General features: G+C 33.6%; 1 protein-coding gene and 2 pseudogenes across 1 annotated transcript; all 3 read left to right on the forward strand.

The window, feature by feature from the left end:
• The first annotated feature begins 1,297 nt into the window (after positions 1-1,297).
• On the forward strand, positions 1,298-8,716 carry LOC116124945 (annotated as a pseudogene).
• Positions 8,717-9,071: 355 nt separating this feature from the next.
• On the forward strand, positions 9,072-14,662 carry LOC116124946 (annotated as a pseudogene).
• A 3,741-nt stretch (positions 14,663-18,403) lies between these two features.
• LOC116124916 (lysosomal Pro-X carboxypeptidase-like) lies at positions 18,404-21,662 on the forward strand. Its single transcript, XM_031410673.1, has 9 exons — positions 18,404-18,858; positions 18,952-19,138; positions 19,223-19,356; positions 19,447-19,559; positions 19,653-19,896; positions 20,827-20,979; positions 21,088-21,167; positions 21,270-21,319; positions 21,433-21,662. The coding sequence occupies exons 1-9, from the start codon at positions 18,466-18,468 to the stop codon at positions 21,570-21,572; spliced, it is 1,494 nt and encodes a 497-aa protein (XP_031266533.1). The 5' UTR covers positions 18,404-18,465; the 3' UTR covers positions 21,573-21,662.
• Positions 21,663-22,451: the final 789 nt, after the last annotated feature.

Consider the following 22,451-nt stretch of genomic DNA (forward strand, 5'->3'; position numbering starts at 1 on the left):
TGGGTAATCTTAGAGATTAAGGAAAAATGAAGTTTTGGCATAGTGACATATACGCATGCAGTTGTTTGCGGATATGTATGAACCACTTCATCGTGAAAGCTATAGCGTTTTCTTTAAGGATTCTCAACACAATATCATAGACTCACTGCACTGTTTTAAAATAGATGTGTAATAAAAGGTAATAATGGTTGCCTCTTACCCATTATTCATTATTCTTTTTATAAAATTACCTCTTACCCAAAAAAAAAGGCAATAATGGTTGCTCTCTTCTCTGTCTTCCTTAATCGTTTCTTTTTATAAAATTACCTTTTACCAAAAAAAAAAAAAAAAAAAAAAAAAAAAAAGAAGGAAATAATGGTTGCTTTCTTCTCTGTCTTCCTTAATCGTTTTCACCATCTGCATACCCAGAGATGGGATTGATCGATCATTACAATTTACAGAGAAGTGTTAATAAATAGAAGATAATAAAAAATATATATATATACGCATTTCTTTGTTCTAGCCATAAATGAAAGGTGGAAATTAAAGATAGAGTAAAAGACATGTACCCACCCTAGGTTTGCAAGTTCCTACCCGTGGTTTCATAAGTTCTATATTTCCATCCTTAAATTAATAAAAAATTATTTAAATAAACGGTGAAAAGGTAAAATGGTCATTTGAACTACATAAAATTTGAAATGAAAATAAAATTTCAAAAAAACCCTCCACATCTCAAATTTCTTTCACAAGCACCCTTTCTCTAAATGGTGAGCTGCCTATCCTTTCCCGTTTGCTTAGCCACAAAAAGAAGCGTCACCAACTGACCTGTCCAGTTGAGATTGCGTCATGCTGCTCATCGCGTCAATCTGTTGCTTGCTCGAACAACCTCTTCCTGCGTCATTGTCGACCCGCCCCCAGGATCGTCTCTAGAACATTCATGACCCTAGGCAAAAATTACTTTGGGGTCTTCTAATAATATAAGCATATATTAAAAAAATTATTTCAATTTTTTTTTTTTTTTTTTTTTTTTGGCCTTTTGAGATGCAAAATTACTAGGAAAGGTAGACAGCAATCGGCAGGCTAACAGGGTTAGGTTGGTGGGGGGTTTTGGAGAGTAGATGTTGGAGAAGTGATGGGTGGTGAAATGGGTGATTTCCAATGCCAAGATTGACAAGAAAAAACTTGAGAAGTCACGGCCCAAAAGGTATCAGTGGTCGGTGATTGGCAGAGTAAACGAATGAGGTATGATAGGGGTTTTGGTGAGAGGGCTAAGGAGAGGAAGATGGTGGTGTCAGGGAAGGCCAACAATGTCGGGTACATGCCGAAAAGGCCAGAAATGGTTGTCGCGCGCGGTGGAGTTGGGTTGCGAGAGTCATCAAAAATTGGCCAAATCGAGGGCTATCAAGGTTGGGAAAACAGTTGGGAAATGATAAGATGATGATTTCGGTCGATTTTGGTGAGAAAATCGACCGAAATCAACTCCAAACCACTGGCGGTAGAAGAGGGTTGGAGATGATTTATGTAAATATCGAATTTTGGGATTGAATTAGAGGTGAGTAATTTGAGATATGTAAATGACTATTTTAGCCTTTCATTGTTAAAAGAGATTCAATATGTTAATTTAGGGATGTAAATTGGAATATACGAAACTAGAGATGCAAACTTACTATTTTGTCAAACTTTGGGTGGGAATATATGTAAAAAGTTTATAATAAATTGGGCTTTTTTGGATTTTTTTTTAGGGGCCCCTTGGCTTAGATAAGAAATTATAAACCATTTTCATTTTTGTAAGATATTCAAAAAAAAAAAAAATTATAAAAAATTTGGGCCCCCATTTTTGGGGGGCCCTAGGCAGGTGCCTCACCTACCTACCCCTTAAGCCGGCCCTGCCCTCCCCCATAGTCGCGCAACCCATTCTTGTTTGTTGCTACCTAGTGGTATCACCTCATTAAGTCTCAAGCCAGCCAGCAACACCAGTGACTTTGCCGCCAACCTTGATCGCACATATCTCATGCACTATTGGGGAGTTGTACATCCTGCTACCAAGTTTGTGGGTTTCTTTGATGTGGTTTAGGATGGATCTATGGTGCCTTGTGGCGGCTTTTAGCCGCTTGTGGTGGAGGAATTCCGTTTGCAGCGGATCTAAGGTTTTCTGTTGTAGGGGTGCGCTTGTCAAATTTCAAACCTGTAAGGATGTTGGGTTATTCATGGCCTAAAAAGTTCAAGGGCATTTTTGTAATAGCACTCTCAATACGGTATTAGAACCCAAAAAAAGGCTAACAGTATTAATTTAAGGGTGTGAATCTGGACTTTATAAAACCATGGGTGGGCACATAGATTCACCAAACTTTGGGTGGGTACATATCGCTTACCCGTAAAGATATTAGTTATAGATGGCCCTGTAAGAACATATTTCACTGCTATTTATATTTTTGTCTACATTTTATAAAGGTATGTATGCATATATGATAATAATTAAGAAAGCTTCATAGGAAAGAAAAATAATTAGCTAGGTTTGATTTTTTTAAATAGAGTAAACGACATTTTCCCACCCAACGTTCCCACCCCTAGTTTCATAAATTGCAGATTCCCACCCTTAAATTAACATAAAACTGTTTAATTTAACAATTAAAAGGGTAAAATGGTAATTTCAAAGATGAAAAATTTCAAAATAACCCTTCATTTCTCAAATTCATACCATCGACGATTTCAAGCCATTCCGACCTGTTTCCGGCGTAGTCGACCCCTCTCGACACCACCATTACAATCCCTTCAACCCTCACATCAAAACCCCTAACCTCCCCGCCTGATTGAATCCCCAATCACCGGTCACCGCTCTTAGTTTCAATCGGTGTTTCATCCAAATTCTGGCAAGTCCTAGCACCGGAAACAACCTCGAACACCACCTATAGCATCACCGACTTCCCCCCACCAAAACCCCCAACATCGAAGATCACAATTGCCCAATAATCGCCGCCACCTGTCCCTTAGGTTTTTGCGTTTTGTTGCGCCTTTTCAGCCATTTTTTCCATCAAGTGAAAAAGTTAAAGGTTTTGGTGAGAGGATAGGGGATGCTGATGGTAGTGCGGGAAGGTCTAATGGCGTCAAAATCAGCCGATTTTTTGTCTGGCCGGGACTCCTTTGGGGGTTATTTGAGAGAAATTTGAGATGTGGGGGTTATCTTGAGAGAAAAGTAACGTTGGGAATTAAAGGTGGGATTTGCAATTTATAAAACTAGGTGGGAACTTGCAGACTCGCCAAACCTTGGGTGGAAAATGTCGTTACTCTTTAAAATAATTTACAAATGATGTGATACCCCTATGTATTGGCGCCAATAGAAACGGGTTCGAGTGGAAATTTTATGAGTCCAAATACTCAAAAAAGAAATCCTAGTAGGAATTGCAATTTCAACTCAACTTTTTTGTCTGCCATATGAGTAAAGCTGCATTTTAATTCATATCAATACATGTCTGCCATTGAATTATAGCTTCGTCATATATATGTTCTCATTAGTTTGACTGGCATGTGAAAATCATGTAGGTGAGAGATGCTCATTTCCTACTGATCATACTCTTTCAAAAAGATAGTTTTGCAGCTTGAAGTGAATAGTGGATGGATAATAAGGATAAACATTGGAGAACTGAATTTAATTAAACTCAAAAATTTCCTAGTCCTATAAGACAATGCATGTGCTACTTATAATATATAGTTTATACATCTGCCGAGTTGTTTCGCTAACTAATGGAAGTAAGACTAAACCAATTTACTGTTTGGGTACAAGTATAGAAGGTTATCCGTTAGAAAACAATAAGGCAAAATGATCTAGAATGAATACAAGATTAGAACCAGATTTATGGCCCGTAAATTATATTATTGTGTCTGGTCAAGAATTATTTGTTTTTAAATATTAACTACTAATTATAGCTTATAGCCTTATATTACTAAACTTAAATTTGGTCGTTCTTAATTTCCTGCTAAAGCAATCCACAAGATTCCCAACAAATCAAGTCAATTGGTATATCCACCATAGTTTATCATTATTCATAAAAGCAAACATCTTTTCCCACCCAAGGTTTGCCTTATCACTTTCCCACCTAACAAGCTTCAAAATGTCACTTTCATACCCAAAGTTAGCATTTTGATACTACCCAAAGCCGATTCCGTAGCAAAAATTTCTCCCGTCACCACTATTTGAACCTCCGGTCTCCTTTCTACAAAACTCTTCTCACTCTGGCACCTGATTTCTCACCGAATGTCGGTCACCGCAAAGCTAAGGTTTCCTATTCTTAGATTATTTCCGGCTGATTTCGACGGCGAATATTCATTGGTCACTACTATTCGTCTCGTCCATCGACCTTCACAGTACAGAAACTCTCTTGTCCTGCTCCTAATAACTTTTTGAATACAAGTAAGAAAGTGAAATGTATTTTAGTGTGAACGGAATATAAACGTTGGGTGGAAAAGCGGTATTTTAAAACCTTTTAGGTGAGAAAGTGTCATTAAAACAAACCTTGAGTGGGAAAGTCGTTTACTCTTATCTATATAAGGGGAAACTTTTGTTTGAGAAATAGATTAGAGTGGTAAGATTACTTTATAGTCTAGATAGGTTTTTGTGTAATTACGTCCATTTATAAACCCAATGATTTCATGAGGTAATGAAAATATATCATAACGTAGAGACTTTTTTTAGTGCTCCACAATCCAGCCCTACAATGGCAAACACTTTCCCTGCTGACATGCAGTCAACTTTTTGAAACTTATAAGTAAAGCCCGGCATTCATGATGACTAAGCTCATCTCGTCTACTGTATTGTTCAATGTTCACATTCTAAGAATCACGCATTGTGTTTTATACTTTATTTTTGGTTAATTAAGCGAGTCTTATACAAGTTAAATTAATGGTTCAAAGTGTGAGATTACATATAAACAGCCAACTCAAACTTTCTAGTATTATAAATTACTGGTTGGTGAGTACGTAATTAATGGATTTCTATTAGATTTTCTTCGCAAAATCCTGAGTTCTGTTGATGGAAAATTTCTTCGATATTGAAGACTGGCCAATGGCCGGTCATAATTGTTTCAGTTTACCACCTCATTATATAAATATTAATTTTGTTCCCAATCCTTTTCATAAATAATATTTATTTATGGTAAAATTTTACAGACCCCTTGAGGTTTGCTTAAATCACACAGACCCCCATTGTATGAGAATTAGGCACTCTCATTCCATGTTTTTGGCCATTAGTATCATCTAGAAAGTTGATTTTTTTTTTTTTTTTTTTTGTGGTAACCGGGGTGTTCGTACCGGTTTGTATGCACCTCAACTAATCATCGAGATTCATTGAATACCCTAAAAACGTAAAGCACAGGTAATTCCCAATGTTATTATGGTAGGTGACCCCAAGGTTTGAATCTAATAATTCAAAGAGCAAGGAAACTTCCTTAACTATCAGGTCAACCCCTTGAGGTTCAGACCAATCATATTACTTGCAATATCAAAGAAAGAGGACATGTAAAAATGACATAAACTTTATGGGTTGCGGTATTGTAACCACCATCATATTTAGGATGTAGCATTAATCTTAAGCGTAGGGGCATTAGTAGCTATAAAAGGATGCGCCTGGCACAATCTCGGAAATCATCTGAATCTATCAAAAATATTCTTTTGAGTTCGTGCCATGATCTCTTCAATGCTTTCTGTTCAATGGCTTCTACTGATCTTCATAGTTATATCGATCTCTGTCACTTCTACAAGCTCTAAGATTCCAAGGCTTAGTCCAGTCGAGGAACAGTTTTACTGGCCCTGAAATTTTGTCAGCTCCTATTTCGGAGGACTTCCAGACATTTTTTTACACTCAACACTTGATCACTTTACCTACAGACCTGAAAGCTACTCCACTTTCAACAACGATATGTAATCAATTTCAAGTACTGGGGTGGTTCAAATTCTAATGCTCCAATCTTTGCATATCTTGGAGCCGAAGCCCCATCGATGGTGATTTATCAATCATCGGATTCCTACCCTAATGCCCTCCGGTTTAAAGCTCTCCTAGTAATATAGAGGTAGATATTCCACATCTTTGTTCCAATAGCTAAATTATTTTCAGATTCTTATTCTCTCTTTATCTCAAAGTAATTTTCTCTTCTTTCATCAGCATCGTTACTTGTGAAATCGATCCCTTTTGCGTCGAGAGAAGAAGCCCTGAACAATGCTGCGCACGATCGGTATTTCAGTTCAGCTCAAGCTATTGCAGACATGCAGAAATTATCTTGCATATTAAAAAAAAAAAATACAAGCCGAAGATTCGCCTGGATTGTCGTTGGAGGATCATACGGAGGAAGTAAGTGGTGACTGTTACATTAAAAAAAAAAAATTAAACTATCAGTTACTGATGTCATTTTACGATTTCCAGTGCTTGCTTCGTGGTTTCGCCTGAAATATCCTCACGTAGCTCTCGGAGCTTTGGCCTCCTCTGCTCCAATCCTGTATTTCGATGACATAACCCGCAGAATGGATTTTTCTGTTTGTCACCAGGATTTCAGAGTAATACATATTAAAATTTGGTCTTTGTTAACACAATCTTTTTCATTAAAATCCTGAAAGCCTTAAGATAATATTACGGGATTGTGTAGGAAGCTAGTGAAACGTGCTACCGACTATACTAAAGTCTTGGTCTGAAATCGATAAAGTTGCTTCCACGCCCAATGGTCTCTCAATTCTTAGTGAGAAATTCAGAACTTGCAGTATAGCAAAGTCTTTGTCATTCCTTCTGGTTTATTCCTAGATTATATAATATATGATTGATTACTAATTTGGTTATTTTCTTGAAGTAGACCCTGAAAGAATCTTCAGAGCTCAAGGATTTCTTGGATTCTACGTATGCTACTGCAGCTCAATATAATCAGCCACCGAATATCCTGTTACCATGGTGTGTGGGGGCATTGTGGGCGCCTCCTGAAACTGATTTACTTGAAAAATATTTGCTGGTGTGTTTTGTTTTAGAGGAAATAAATCTTGCTATGTTAATGCTCCAAGAAATGAATCTGAAACGAGTGTGGGGTGGCAATGGCAGGTATATCACTCATTATTTTTTTTTTTCTTTTTTCTTTTTTTATTTTTATAATATCAATATAATCTAATCTGGTGAAACATCATCCTATTTAATCTGAATATGGCAGAGTTTTTGGCTAAAGCGAAAGAAGTATTAACAAGACATCACCATATATATATTATAACATATATTTTATATGGTATTAATGATTAAATTATGAGTAAAATTATAAGATTTAAGGTAGAAAGTATTATAAACAAGAACCAAACACCATGGAAAAACAAGATTTTATATTATGATGGTTCCTAGAATGGATGTCAAATAATGCACACATAAGTTAGAATAATTATGATCATTGTTATATGAGTCTTATAATATGATTAGGTCTGAAAAGCACTAAATTCTGATCGACAATTAGCACAAGCAACAGGCAACTGGTCATCCTTGACATATAGAAAATGAAGTGGTATGCAGTTAAACACGCTAATTAAATTTGATTAAAATACCCGTGTCCCCACAATTAATTAGTATTATGCTCACATAACAAGACTGCAAGAGATTCTTATTTACTTTCATTAGTAGAAAGGTCTTTTCATAATCAAACAAATTACACAAGACACATTGGTATGACCTCGCACCTAAAGTTTCATTGCTTACAATATTCAATAAACCTCTGTCTTTATGGTCGATGATAAACCTTTTAACATTAGAGTTAGTTATACCCAGAGAGTTTTGTGTTCGAATCGTAGAGAGTTATATACACTTTGTACAATTCTATAGTTCATTGGCTTGTAGGGTATTCCGTGTCCTAACGATTAGACATATGCACTTGGATACCTGTATTACCTAAAAAAAAAAAATTATTAATCTTAATTTTCAAAAAAGATTGATGAGTTGTGTGAATTTTAGACTGTAGTGAAATGGTGATGCCGATAGCGAGAGACAATACGACAATGTTCCCACCATGCCTTTCAATATAAGCAGCTTCATCGACGATGCAGTCAATCTTATGGTGTCCCCCTCGGCCTCATTGGGTTACATCATATTATGGTGGCCATGTAAGTCTTTCTCTTTCCACCACTCATTATCTTCATTTCTCAAACCACAATTCACTAATTAGCTTTAAATGTTTTTTTATTTTTTTTTTTTTTTCTTTATCACTGCAGGATATAAAACTAATTCTCCAAAGATTTCCAGCAACATAATTTTCTCCAATGGACTGAGAGATCCTTTAGTACGGCGGGTAATTAATATTTAATACACCAAAAATAATAAAAATTTATCTAAATACATTAACTTTTTTTTGTGTTGTGCTATGTCTAATATACTATCTTACATTATAGGGTGCTGAAAGACAATCGGATAGTGTTGTCGCAGTTCATACAGTCAATGGTAAGTCCCTCGAATGGATCGCCAACTATAGATTAGGATCATTTGTTGATCTAAATTTTCTTTAAAGTTTTAAATCCATGAATGGTGCAAGATTAATTGTTAATTTGCAGGTTCTCACTGCTTGATATACTTCCAGCAAATGCTACTAGTGACCAGATTGGCTGGTGAAGCAGCGTAAGATTGAGGTAGAGATTATTGAAGGATGGATAGCCAAGTACAATAAGGATCTCCTAACATTCAGGCAGTAAACGTCATAACGACGGCAGGAAATTGTATCGTGAATCAAAGCAAAAAATTATGTTTAGTTCAAAGTATTTAATAAAATCTAAATTTAATATGTGCCCCTTATCGTTAACACCCTACTAGGAATATGAAACAATGTCAAGTATTACGAAATCAAAACAGTAATCACACACAAACCACAAATAGTAAAGAGAATAATAATACGCGTAATTTACTCTGATTCACCACCATTAACTGGTTAATCTAATAGAATCAATATTATTACAATACTGTCTTACCTCTCTATAAACATTAGACCTGCAAAAGAGGGCTTGTACCCACAAGTAAACAGGTACCCACATCTAATGGGCGGGTACAAGTATCCCTTATATTACCTGTTTCAAAATTACCCATACCCGGCCTGCCCATGAAAGTTGCTGTGGGCCGGGTAATGCCTGCGGGTACACTTACTTTACTAAACCCAAAAAACCCTAAACCATTTCTCACTCTCGCAGCCGGCAGCGCCCTGCACTAGTACTCTCATCCTCTCACGACTCTCACGTAGCTCTCCATAGGGGTAAGCGGTTCCGGGTACCCTGTTTTTTCGGGGAACCAGAACCATATAGTACAGCTTCCTAAAAAAAGAAATCAGAACTAGATCCACATGTGCAAGTTTCTTAAATTCGGAACCAGAACCTCAAGGTTCCGGTTCCTTTCCCGGGTACCCTATAAAAATCAATTATGCCCCTATAGTTTAAAAAAATGACAAAAATACCTTAAAGTTTACAAATCACCCCTAACAATTTTGACTACTCATTCATTTGTGTCTAATGTGACTATAAATCCTTTAATCTCTAGGCAACACTTGAATTCATCATTCATCCACATTCACATAAAATTCCTCAATCAAATCAAAACACAAACAATTAATTAATCATACTTGAATCTATAATTAATTATAATTAATCAATTTCTAATCTTAATTAGTACTGTACTAATGTTTTATAATGGAATATATTAATTATAAATAATCATACTATAATCTATAATGTAGTTATAATTAATTAAATTTTTAATCATTCAATTAAGTAATGTACTAATATAGTAAATTACTAATGTATATGTAATGTTAAAATTTATAATTAATCAAGTAATCATTTACTATGTAATGTTTAATTAATTAAGTAATTATTTATTTAATGTATTTTTAATTAATTAAAATTACTATCATTTAATTAAGTATTTTACTAATGTTATAATTAACGTATATTATAATTAATTAAGTAATCATACTATAAATTTATAAGTAATGCATAATTAATTAAATTTCTAATCATTTAATTAAGTATTTTGCTAATTTGGGAAATTACTAATGTTTATAATATAATGTCATAATTAATTAAGTAATCATTTAATTATGTAATGTTATAATTATTACAGTATCAAACTCTAAGTAATGTTTAATGAATTAAGTAATCATACTATAAATCTTTAATATACTATTATAATTATTAATTTCTAATCATTAATTAAATATTGTACTAATATTATAATGGAATGTAGCTAGATTTAATTCAGTCATCATGTTATAATTAATTAAGTAATCATTTGTTTATAACGTAATGTTATAATTAATTAAGTAATCATATTATAAATTTATAATGTAATATTATAATTAATTAAATTTCTAATCATTTAATTAAGTATTGTGCTAATGTAGTAAATTACTAATGTTTATAACATAATATTATAATTAATTAAGCAATCATTTAATTACGTAATCATACTATAATTTAATGTTATAATGAATTGAGTAATCATATTATAAAACTTGAATGTAATATTATAATTAATTAATTTCTAATCATTTAATTAGGTATTGTACTAATGTTTATAATGGAATGTTATAATTAATTAAATAATCATTTGTATATAATGTAATGTTATAATTAAATAAGTAATTATACTATAAATCTATAAAGTAATGCTATAATTAATTAAATTTTTAATTATTTAATTAAGTAATGTACTAAATTACTAATGTAATGTTTTAAACCTATAATTAATTAAGTAATCATTTCACTATAATGTAATGATATACTTAAAACTTGATAATTGAAATAAATAATTAAATATCATATTATTATTCAATCAAATATATTATTTTATTCAAAAATAATTTTTTTAATAACATTAAAACACTTTTAATTGGTCATAATTCCAATTATACGCTTAATTAATCAAAACTTTAATATTAATATATTATAATATATTAAAGTTTTTTATACGGTGTAGTTTATATATAATAAGTATAATTGTATATTTATTTAATTAGGTTATTATAAAAATTTAACTTTTTCTATTTTAAATTTTTTTATTTGTAAAATTACAAGAGACCCCCCATTCTTCATAGATATTTATTTCAACCCAGGTTCCAAAATAGGGTACCCACTGTAGGTTGTTTTTTTAAGGTTCCGATTCCGGTTCCTTCACTTTTAGAAACCGAAACCGGAACCACATAGTATCGGTTCCAAAAAAATAAAACCGAAACTTATCCGCATAGTATCAATTTCAGTTCTACCCACAGATTTCGATTCTACCTACTACCTGTCCTCACCCTTAGCTCTCAATCTGTCTCACGCTCAACTCGCCTTCTCTCTCATGGCGCAGCTCTCAATCTTTCTCACTTTCTTCAGCTCTCAATTTAACTTGAATGTTTATCATTTATTAAAAAATAAATAAATGATAAACATTCAAGAGGCTTCATCAACTCTTGGCACGAGGTCATAAATTTTAGTAGTAATTATTTCTTGGATTGGGGTTAATATTACTATTTTAATGTAAGGCTTTCGTAATCATAAATGAGTTTTCCTCCTACTTCATCTCTCTCACAACGGTAGCTTTAGCACTAATCTCTGCCATCTTCTTCCTCACATTCCATGCCAAAAAAATCGCCTCAGAAGACTAAAAGATATCACCCAATTGCCACCTCTCCCCTGAACCAAGTACTCAATTATTACAGGCTCTTTGACTTAATGGCGAACCTTTCACGCAAATATAAAACCTGCAGATTGTCTTCCTTCCATATGATTTTGTCTTTGCGGGTGACCCTACGGGTTGACCCGCACCCACACAGGCGAGTACGGGTTATACATTTTTCTACTCGTGAAATTTGTTTACTCGTAGACCCGTGCCCATTACCCGTAACTACCCGGTCCGTATTCGCCTGCCCCACCCGTTTGCCAAGTCTAGTTACAATTAATATAATTTGTCTTATGATTTACTATCACACTCATACAAGAGAAAAATAAGTTTATATACTAAGTTTATAATGTAAAACCTAATATTACAAGAATCCTCTTTTACTAAGCCCAAATCCAATTAGAAATTAATGACTTAGAGAAATCCTACAACGACTCTTTAGAAATAGACCCAAACTGCCTACAAGCCAAACAGCACTGCCTCTTGCACCCTCGCCTGCTTATTGAGGAACAGGTCCTCACTAACTGATCGGGCAACAAGACCCCCAAATATATCTACGTGGTCCGTTATTGTTGAAGTGATCAATAACTCCAACAATCAAGGCATAACGATCGCAAATTTATATCAAATTTATCTTAAAAAAAAACATCACTGTCACCTTGAATAAAATCAAATATCTAAAAGACAGCGTAATTAATATTAATTTCATCCTATTTTACTATCAAATTTTTCAATGTTTATATACAACATGTGTCATAAATGGTAGTCTGGTAGTGGTAGGTTAGCTAAACAATGAGCCGATGCAAAGGCCCAATGTTTAACCAGTTTTGATTGGGCTATTGGATTAAGTTTAGAAGGACTTAAACAAACTAGTTATATTGAACCTTCGCACTCTTTATATATTTCTAAAACAAAATTCAAAAACAAAAAAGCTTAATTTATTTTCATTTTTACTTCCCCTAAGTAGAACAATTTTGTTCAAGAGATGTATTTCTTACTATTTTTAATAATAAAAGCTTAATTATAAATAATATATAATATAAATTTACCTTTTTTTTTTTTTTTTTTTCCCTTTGAATTGTCGTTGGATCTACGGAGGAAGTAAGTGGTGACTGTTACATAAAAAAAAAAAATTGAACTATCAGTTACTGATGTCATTTTACGATTTCCAGTGCTTGCTTCGTGGTTTCGCCTGAAATATCCCACGTAGCTCTCGGAGCTTTGGCCTCCTCTGCTCCAATCCTGTATTTCGATGACATAACGCCGCAGAATGGATATTATTCGTTGTCACCAGGGATTTCAGAGTAAACATATTAAAATTTGGTCTTTTGTTAAACAATCTTTTTCACTTAAAATCCTGAAAGCCTTAAGATAATATTACGGGATTGTGTAGGAACTAGTGAAACTGCTACCGAACTATACTAAGTCTTGGTCTGAAATCTATAAGTTGCTTCCACGCCCAATGTCTCTCAATTCTTAGTGAAATTCAGAACTTGCAAGTAATAGCAAAGTCTTTGTCATATCCTTCTGGTTTATTCCTAGATTATAATAATATATGATTGATTACTAATTTGGTTATTTCTTGATAGACCCTTGAAAGAATCTTCAGAGCTCAAGGATTTCTTGGATTCTACGTATGCTACTGCAGCTCAATATAATCAGCCACCAGAATATCCTGTTACCATGGTGGTGGGGGGCATTGATGGGCGCCTCCTAAACTGATTTACTTGGAAAAATATTTGCTGGTGTGGTTGGTTTTAGAGGAAATAAATCTTGCTATGTTAATGCTCCAAGAAATGATCTGAAACGAGTGTGGGGTGGCAATGGCAGGTTTATCACTCAATTCTTTTTTTTTTTTTTTCTTTTTTTTTTTTTTTTTATAATATCATATAATTCTAATCTGGTGAAACATCATCCTATTTAATCTGAATATTGGCAAGTTTTTGGCTAAAGCGAAAGAAGTATTAACAAGACATCAACCATATATATATTATAACAATATATTTTATATGGTATTAATGATTAAATTATGAGTAAAATTATAAATTTAAGGTAGAAAGATATAAACAAGAACCAAACACCAGTAGAAAACAAGATTTTATATTATATGTCCTAGAATGGATGTCAATAATACACATAAGTTAGAATATAATTATGATCAGTGTATATGAGTCTTAATTAATATGATTAGGTCATGAAAAGCACTAAATTCTGATCGACAATTGCACAAGCAACAGGCAACGGGTCATGCCTTGACATATAAGAAAATGAAGGTGTATGCAGTTAAACACGCTAATTAAAGTTGATTAAAATACCCGTGTCCCCACAATAATTAGTATATGCTCACATAAGCAAGACTGCAAAGATTCTTATTTACTTTCATTAGTAGAAAAGGTCTTTTCATAATCAACAAATTACACAAATGCACAATTGGTATGACCTCGAACACTAAAGTTTCATTGCTTACAATATTCAAATAAACCTCTGTCTTTATGGTCTGATGATAAACCTTTTAACTATTAGAGTTAGTTATACCCAGAGAGTTTTTGTGTCGAACGTAGGAGAGGTATATCACATTTGTACAATTCTAAGTTCATTGGGCTTGTAGGGTATTCCGTGGTCCTAACGATTAACAATATGCACTTGGATCCTTGTATACCTAAAAAAAAAAAAAAAAAATTTTTAATCTTAATTTTCAAAAAAGTTGATGTTGTGTGAATTTTAACATGTAGTGAAATGGTGATGCCGATAGCGAGAGACAATACGACAATGTTCCCACCTATGCCTTTCAATATAAGCAGCTTCATCGACGAATGCAGTCAATCTTATGGTGTCCCTCCTCGCCTCATTGGGTTACATCATATTATGGTGGCCATGTAAGTCTTTCTCTTTCCACCACTCATTATCTTCATTCTCAAACCACAATTCACTAATTAGCATAAATGTTTTTTTATTTTTTTTTTTCTTTTATCACTGCAGGATATAAAACTAATTCTCCAAAGATTTTCCAGCAACATAATTTTCTCCAATGACTGAGAGACCTTATAGTAGCGGCGGGTAATTAATATTTAATACACCAAAAATAATAAAAATTTCTAATACAAAATTAACTTTTTTTCTGTGTTGTGCTATGTCTAATATACTATCTTACATTATAGGGTGCTGAAAGACATATCGGATATGGTTGTCGCAGTTCATCAGTCAATGGTAAGTCCCTCGATGGATCGCCAACTATAGAATTAGGATCATTGTTGATCTATTTTCTTTAAAGTTTTAAAATCCATGAATGGTGCAAGATTAATTGTTAAATTTGCAGGTTCTCACTGCTTGTAATACTTCCAGCAAATGCTACTATGACCCAGATTGGCTGGTGAAGCAGCGTAAGATTGAGGTAGAGATTATTGAAGGTGGATAGCCAATACAATAAGGATCTCCTAACATTCAGCAGTAAACGTCATAACGACGGCAGAAATTGTATCGTGAATCAAAGCAAAAAATTATGTATTAGTTCAAAGATTTAATAAAATCTAAATTTAATATGTGCCCCTTATCGTTAACACCCTACTAGGAATATGAAACAATGTCAAGTATTACGAAATCAAAACGTAAATCACACACAAACCACAAATAGTAAAGAGAATAATAATACGCTTAATTTACTCTGATTCACCCAATTAACTGGTTAAATCTAATAGAATCAATATTATTACAATACTGTCTTACCTCTCTAATAACATTAGACCTGGCAAAGAGGGCTTTACCCACAAGTAACAGGTACCCACATCTAATGGGCGGGTAAGTATCCCTAATATTCCTGTTTCAAAATTACCCATACCCGGCCTGCCCATGAAAGTTGCTGTGGGCCGGGTAATGCCTGCGGGTACACGTCTTTAACTAAACCCAAAAAACCCTAACCATTTCTCACTCTCGCAGCCGGCAGCGCCCTGCACTAGTAGCCTCAATCTCTCTCAGACTCTCCGTAGCTCTCCATAGGGGTAAGCGGTTCCGGGTACCCTGTATTTTTCGGGGAACCAGAACCATATAGTACAGCTTCCTAAAAAAGAAATCAGAACTAGTCCACATGTCAAGTTCTTAAATTCAAGGAACCAGAACCTGCAAGTTCCGGTTCTTTCCCGGGTACCCTATAAAAATCAATATGCCCCTATAGTTTAAAATGACAAAAATACCTTAAAAGTTACAAATCACCCCTAACAATTTTGACTACTCATTCATTGTGTTCTAATGTGACTTATAAATCCTTTAATCTCTAGGCAACACTTAATCATCAATTCATCACAATTCACCATAAAATTCCTCAATCAAAATCAAAACACAAACAATTAATTAAACAATCATACTATGAATCATAATTTAATATATAATTAATCAAATTTCTAATCATTTAATTAAGTACTGTACTAATGTTTATAGGAATATTATAATTATTAAATAATCATACTATAATCTATAATGTAATGTTATAATTAATTAATTTTTAATCATTCAATTAAGTATGTACTAATATAGTAAATTATAATTTTTATATGTAGTTATAAATTTATAATTAATCAAGTAATCATTTAACTATGTAATGTTATATTAATTAAGTAATTATTTAATTATAATGTATTTTTTTAATTAATTAAATTATTACATTTAATTAAGTATTTTACTAATGTTATAATTAACGTAATATTATAATTAATTAAGTAATCATACTATAAATTTATAAATGTAATGCATATTAATTAAATTTCAATCATTTAATTAAGTATTTGCTAATTGGAAATTACTAATGTTTATAATATAATGTCATAATTAATTAGTAATCATTTAATTATGTAATGTTATATTAATTACAGTATCAAACTCTAATGTATGTTATAATGAATTAAGTAATCATACTATAAATCTTTATATCTATTATATTAATTAAATTTCTAATCATTTAATTAAATATGTACTAAGATTGATAATGTAAATTAGTATTATTGTGTCTGGTCAAGAATTATTTGTTTTTAAATATTAACTACTAATTATAGGCTTATAGCCTTATATTTACTAAACTTAAATTTGGTCAGTTCTTAATTTCCTGCTAAAGCAATCCACAAGATTCTCCAACAAATCAAGTCAAATTGGTATATCCTACCATAGTTTATCAATTATTCATAAAAGCAAACATCTTTTCCCCACCCAAGGTTTGCCTTAATCACTTTCCCACCTAACAAGCTTCAAAATGTCACTTTCATACCCAAAGTTAGCATTTTGATACTACCCAAAGCCGATTCCGATAGCAAAAATTATCTCCGTCACCACTATTTGAACCTCCGGTCTCCTTTCTACAAAACTCTTCTCACTCTGGCACCTGATTTCTCACCGAATGTCGGTCACCGCAAAGCTAAGGTTTCCTATTCTTAGATTATTTCCGGCTGATTTCGACGGCGAATATTCAATTGGTCACTACTATTCGATCGATCGTCCATCGACCTTCACAGTACAGAAACTCTCTTGTCCTGGCTCCTAATAACTTTTTGAATGACAAGTAAGAAAGTGAAATGTATTTTTAGTGTGAACGGAATATAAACGTTGGGTGGAAAAGCGGTATTTTAAAACCTTTTAGGTGAGAAAGTGTCATTAAAACAAACCTTGAGTGGGAAAAAGTCGTTTACTCTTATCTATAATAAGGGGAAACTTTTGTTTGAGAAATAGATTAGAGTAGGTAAGATTACTTTATAGTCTAGATAGGTTTATTGTGTAATTACGTCCATTATATAAACCCATGATTTCATGAGGTAATGAAAATATATCCATATACGTAGAGACTTTTTTTAGTGCTCCACAATCCAGCCCTACAATGGCAAACACCTTTCCCTGCTGGACATGCAGTCAACTATTTTGAAACTTATAAAGTAAAGCCCGGCATTCATGATGACTAAGTCATCTCGTCTACTGTATTGTTCAATGTTCACATTCTAAGAATTCACGCATTGTGTTTTATATTTTAATTTAGTTAATTAAGCTGAGTCTTATACAAGTTAAATTAATGGTTCAAAGTGTGAAGATTACATATAAACAGCCAACTCAAACTTTCTAGTATTATAAATTACTGGTTGGTGAGTACGTAATTAATGGATTTCTATTAGATTTTCTTCGCAAAATCCTGAGTTCTGTTGATGGAAAATTTCTATTCGATATTGAAGACTTGGCCAATGGCCGGTCATAATTTGTTTCAGTTTACCACCTCATATATATAAATATTAATTTTGTTCCCCAATCCTTTTCATAAATAATATTTATTTATGGTAAAATTTTACAGACCCCTTGAGGTTTGCTTAAATCACACAGACCCCCATTGGTATGAGAATTAGGCACTCTCATTCCATGTTTTTGGCCATTAGTATCATCTAGAAAGTTGATTTTTTTTTTTTTTTTTTTGTGGTAACCGGGGTGTTCGTACCGGTTTGTATGCACCTCAACTAATCATCGAGATTCATTGAATACCCTAAAAACGTAAAGCAACAGGTAATTCCCAATGTTATTATGGTAGGTGACCCCAAGGTTTGAATCTAATAATTCAAAGAAGCAAGGAAACTTCCTTAACTATCAGGTCAACCCCTTGAGGTTCAGACCAATCATATTACTTGCAATATCAAAGAAAGAGGACATATGTAAAAATGACATAAACTTTATGGGTTGCGGTATTGTAACCACCAATCATATTTAGGATGTAGCATTAATCTTAAGCGTAGGGGCATTAAGTAGCTATAAAAGGATGCGCCTGGCACAATCTCGGAAATATCATCTGAATCTATCAAAAATATTCTTTTGAGTTCGTTGCCATGATCTCTTCAATGCTTTCTGTTCAATGGCTTCTACTGATCTTCATAGTTATATCGATCTCTGTCACTTCTACAAGCTCTAAGATTCCAAGGCTTAGTCCAGTCAGAGGAACAGTTTTACTGGACCCTGAAATTTTGTCAGCTCCTATTTCGGAGGACTTCCAGACATTTTTTTACACTCAAACACTTGATCACTTTACCTACAGACCTGAAAGCTACTCCACTTTTCAACAACGATATGTAATCAATTTCAAGTACTGGGGTGGTTCAAATTCTAATGCTCCAATCTTTGCATATCTTGGAGCCGAAGCACCCATCGATGGTGATTTATCAATCATCGGATTCCTACCCGATAATGCCCTCCGGTTTAAAGCTCTCCTAGTATATATAGAGGTAGATATTCCACATCTTTGTTCCAATAGCTAAATTATTTTCAGATTCTTATTCTTTCTTTTATCTCAAAGTAATTTTCTCTTCTTTCATCAGCATCGTTACTATGGGAAATCGATCCCTTTTGCGTCGAGAGAAGAAGCCCTGAACAATGCTAGCACGATCGGGTATTTCAGTTCAGCTCAAGCTATTGCAGACTATGCAGAAATTATCTTGCATATTAAGAAAAAATATCAAGCCGAAGATTCGCCTGTGATTGTCGTTGGAGGATCATACGGAGGAAGTAAGTGGTGACTGTTACATTAAAAAAAAAAAAAAAAAAAAAAATTGAAACTATCAGTTACTGATGTCATTTTATGATTTCCAGTGCTTGCTTCGTGGTTTCGCCTGAAATATCCTCACGTAGCTCTCGGAGCTTTGGCCTCCTCTGCTCCAATCCTGTATTTCGATGACATAACGCCGCAGAATGGATATTATTCTGTTGTCACCAGGGATTTCAGAGTAATACATATTAAAATTTGGCCTTTTGTTAAACAATCTTTTTCACTTAAAATCCTGAAAGCCTTAAGATAATATTACGGGATTGTGTAGGAAGCTAGTGAAACGTGCTACCGAACTATACTAAAGTCTTGGTCTGAAATCGATAAAGTTGCTTCCACGCCCAATGGTCTCTCAATTCTTAGTGAGAAATTCAGAACTTGCAAGTAATAGCAAAGTCTTTGTCGTATCCTTCTGGTTTATTCCTAGATTATAATAATATATGATTGATTACTAATTTGGTTATTTTCTTGAAGTAGACCCTTGAAAGAATCTTCAGAGCTCAAGGATTTCTTGGATTCTACGTATGCTAATGCAGCTCAATATAATCAGCCACCAGAATATCCTGTTACCATGGTGTGTGGGGGCATTGATGGGGCGCCTCCTGAAACTGATTTACTTGGAAAAATATTTGCTGGTGTGGTTGGTTTTAGAGGAAATAAATCTTGCTATGTTAATGCTCCAAGAAATGAATCTGAAACGAGTGTGGGGTGGCAATGGCAGGTATATCACTCAATTCTTTTTTTTTTCTTTTTTCTTTTTTTATTTTTTATAATATCAATATAATTCTAATCTGGTGAAAAATCATCCTATTTAATCTGTATGTTGGCAGAGTTTTTGGCTAAAGCGAAAGAAGTATTAACAAGACATCAACCATATATATATTATAACAATATATTTTATATGGTATTAATGATTAAATTATGAGTAAAATTATAAGATTTAAGGTAGAAAGTAATTATAAACAAGAACCAAACACCATGGAGAAAAACAAGATTTTATATTATGATGGTTGCCTAGAATGGATGTCAAAATAATGCACACATAAGTTAGAATATAATTATGATCATTGTTATATGAGTCTTAATTAATATGATTTAGGTCATGAAAAGCACTAAATTCTGATCGACAATTAGCACAAGCAACAGGCAACTGGTCATGTCTTGACATATAAGAAAATGAAGTGGTATGCAGTTAAACACGCTAATTAAAGTTGATTAAAATACCCATGTCCCCACAATTAATTAGTATTATGCTCACGTAAGCAAGACTGCAAGAGATTCTTATTTACTTTCATTAGTAGAAAAGGTCTTTTCATAATCAAACAAATTACACAAATGCACAATTGGTATGACCTCGAACACTAAAGTTTCATTGCTTACAATATTCAAATAAACTTCTGTTTTTATGGTCAGATGACAAACCTTTTAGTTACTATAGTTAGTTATACCCAGAGAGTTTTGTGTTCGAGTCGTAGGAGAGGTATATATCACATTTGTACAATTCTATGGTCCATTGGGCTTGTAGGGTATTCCGTGACCCTAACGATTAGGCAGACTCTAATGTGCACTTGGATACCTTGTATACCTAAAAAAAAAAAAATTTATTTAATCTTAATTTTCAAAAAAGATTGATGAGTTGTGTGAATTTTAGACATGTAGTGAAATGGTGATGCCGATAGCGAGAGACAATACGACAATGTTCCCACCTATGCCTTTCAATATAAGCAGCTTCATCGACGAATGCAGTCAATCTTATGGTGTCCCTCCTCGGCCTCATTGGGTTACATCATATTATGGTGGCCATGTAAGTCTTTCTCTTTCCACCACTCAATTATCTTCATTTCTCAAACCACAATTCACTAATTAGCATTTAAATGTTTTTTTATTTTTTTTTTTTCTTTTATCACTGCAGGATATAAAACTAATTCTCCAAAGATTTTCCAGCAACATAATTTTCTCCAATGGACTGAGAGATCCTTATAGTAGCGGCGGGTAATTAATATTTAATACACCAAAAAATAATAAAAATTTCTAATACAAAATTAACTTTTTTTCTGTGTTGTGCTATGTCTAATATACTATCTTACATTATAGGGTGCTGAAAGACATATCGGATAGTGTTGTCGCAGTTCATACAGTCAATGGTAAGTCCCTCGAATGGATCGCCAACTATAGAATTAGGATCATTTGTTGATCTAAATTTTCTTTAAAGTTTTAAAATCCATGAATGGTGCAAGATTAATTGTTAAATTTGCAGGTTCTCACTGCTTGGATATACTTCCAGCAAATGCTACTAGTGACCCAGATTGGCTGGTGAAGCAGCGTAAGATTGAGGTAGAGATTATTGAAGGATGGATAGCCAAGTACAATAAGGATCTCCTAACATTCAGGCAGTAAACGTCATAACGACGGCAGGAAATTGTATCGTGAATCAAAGCAAAAAATTATGTATTAGTTCAAAGTATTTAATAAAATCTAAATTTAATATGTGCCCCTTATCGTTAACACCCTACTAGGAATATGAAACAATGTCAAGTATTACGAAATCAAAACAGTAATCACACACAAACCACAAATAGTAAAGAGAAATAATAATACGCGTAATTTACTCTGATTCACCCAATTAACTGGTTAAATCTAATAGAATCAATATTATTACAATACTGTCTTACCTCTCTAATAACAATTAGACCTGGCAAAAGAGGGCTTGTACCCACAAGTAAACAGGTACCCACATCTAATGGGCGGGTACAAGTATCCCTTAATATTACCTGTTTCAAAATTACCCATACCCGGCCTGCCCATGAAAGTTGCTGGTGGGCCGGGTAATGCCTGCGGGTACACGTACTTTAACTTAAACCCAAAAAACCCTAAACCATTTCTCACTCTCGCAGCCGGCAGCGCCCTGCACTAGTAGCTCTCAATCTCTCTCAGACTCTCACGTAGCTCTCCATAGGGGTAAGCGGTTCCGGGTACCCTGTATTTTTCGGGGGAACCAGAACCATATAGTACAGCTTCCTAAAAAAAGAAATCAGAACTAGATCCACATAGTGCAAGTTCTTAAATTCAAGGAACCAGAACCTGCAAGGTTCCGGTTCCTTTCCCGGGTACCCTATAAAAAATCAATTATGCCCCTATTAGTTTAAAAAATGACAAAAATACCTTAAAAGTTTACAAATCACCCCTAACAAATTTTGACTACTCATTCATTTGTGTCTAATGTGACTTATAAATCCTTTAATCTCTAGGCAACACTTGAATTCAATCAATTCATCA

This window comes from Pistacia vera, unplaced genomic scaffold (genome assembly GCF_008641045.1).
Source record: "Pistacia vera cultivar Batoury unplaced genomic scaffold, PisVer_v2 Contig158, whole genome shotgun sequence".
Taxonomy (NCBI): Eukaryota; Viridiplantae; Streptophyta; class Magnoliopsida; order Sapindales; family Anacardiaceae; genus Pistacia; species Pistacia vera.

Excerpts from the sequence above, each read along its gene's own strand:
- LOC116124916 (XM_031410673.1), top strand. The coding sequence starts at position 18,466 with ATGATCTCTTCAATGCTTTCTGTTCAATGGCTTCTACTGATCTTCATA. Across the intron at positions 19,560-19,652 it reads GAGAAATTCAGAACTTGCAA|ACCCTTGAAAGAATCTTCAG; the intron begins GTAATAGCAAAG and ends TTCTTGAAGTAG. Across the intron at positions 20,980-21,087 it reads CATCATATTATGGTGGCCAT|GATATAAAACTAATTCTCCA; the intron begins GTAAGTCTTTCT and ends TTATCACTGCAG.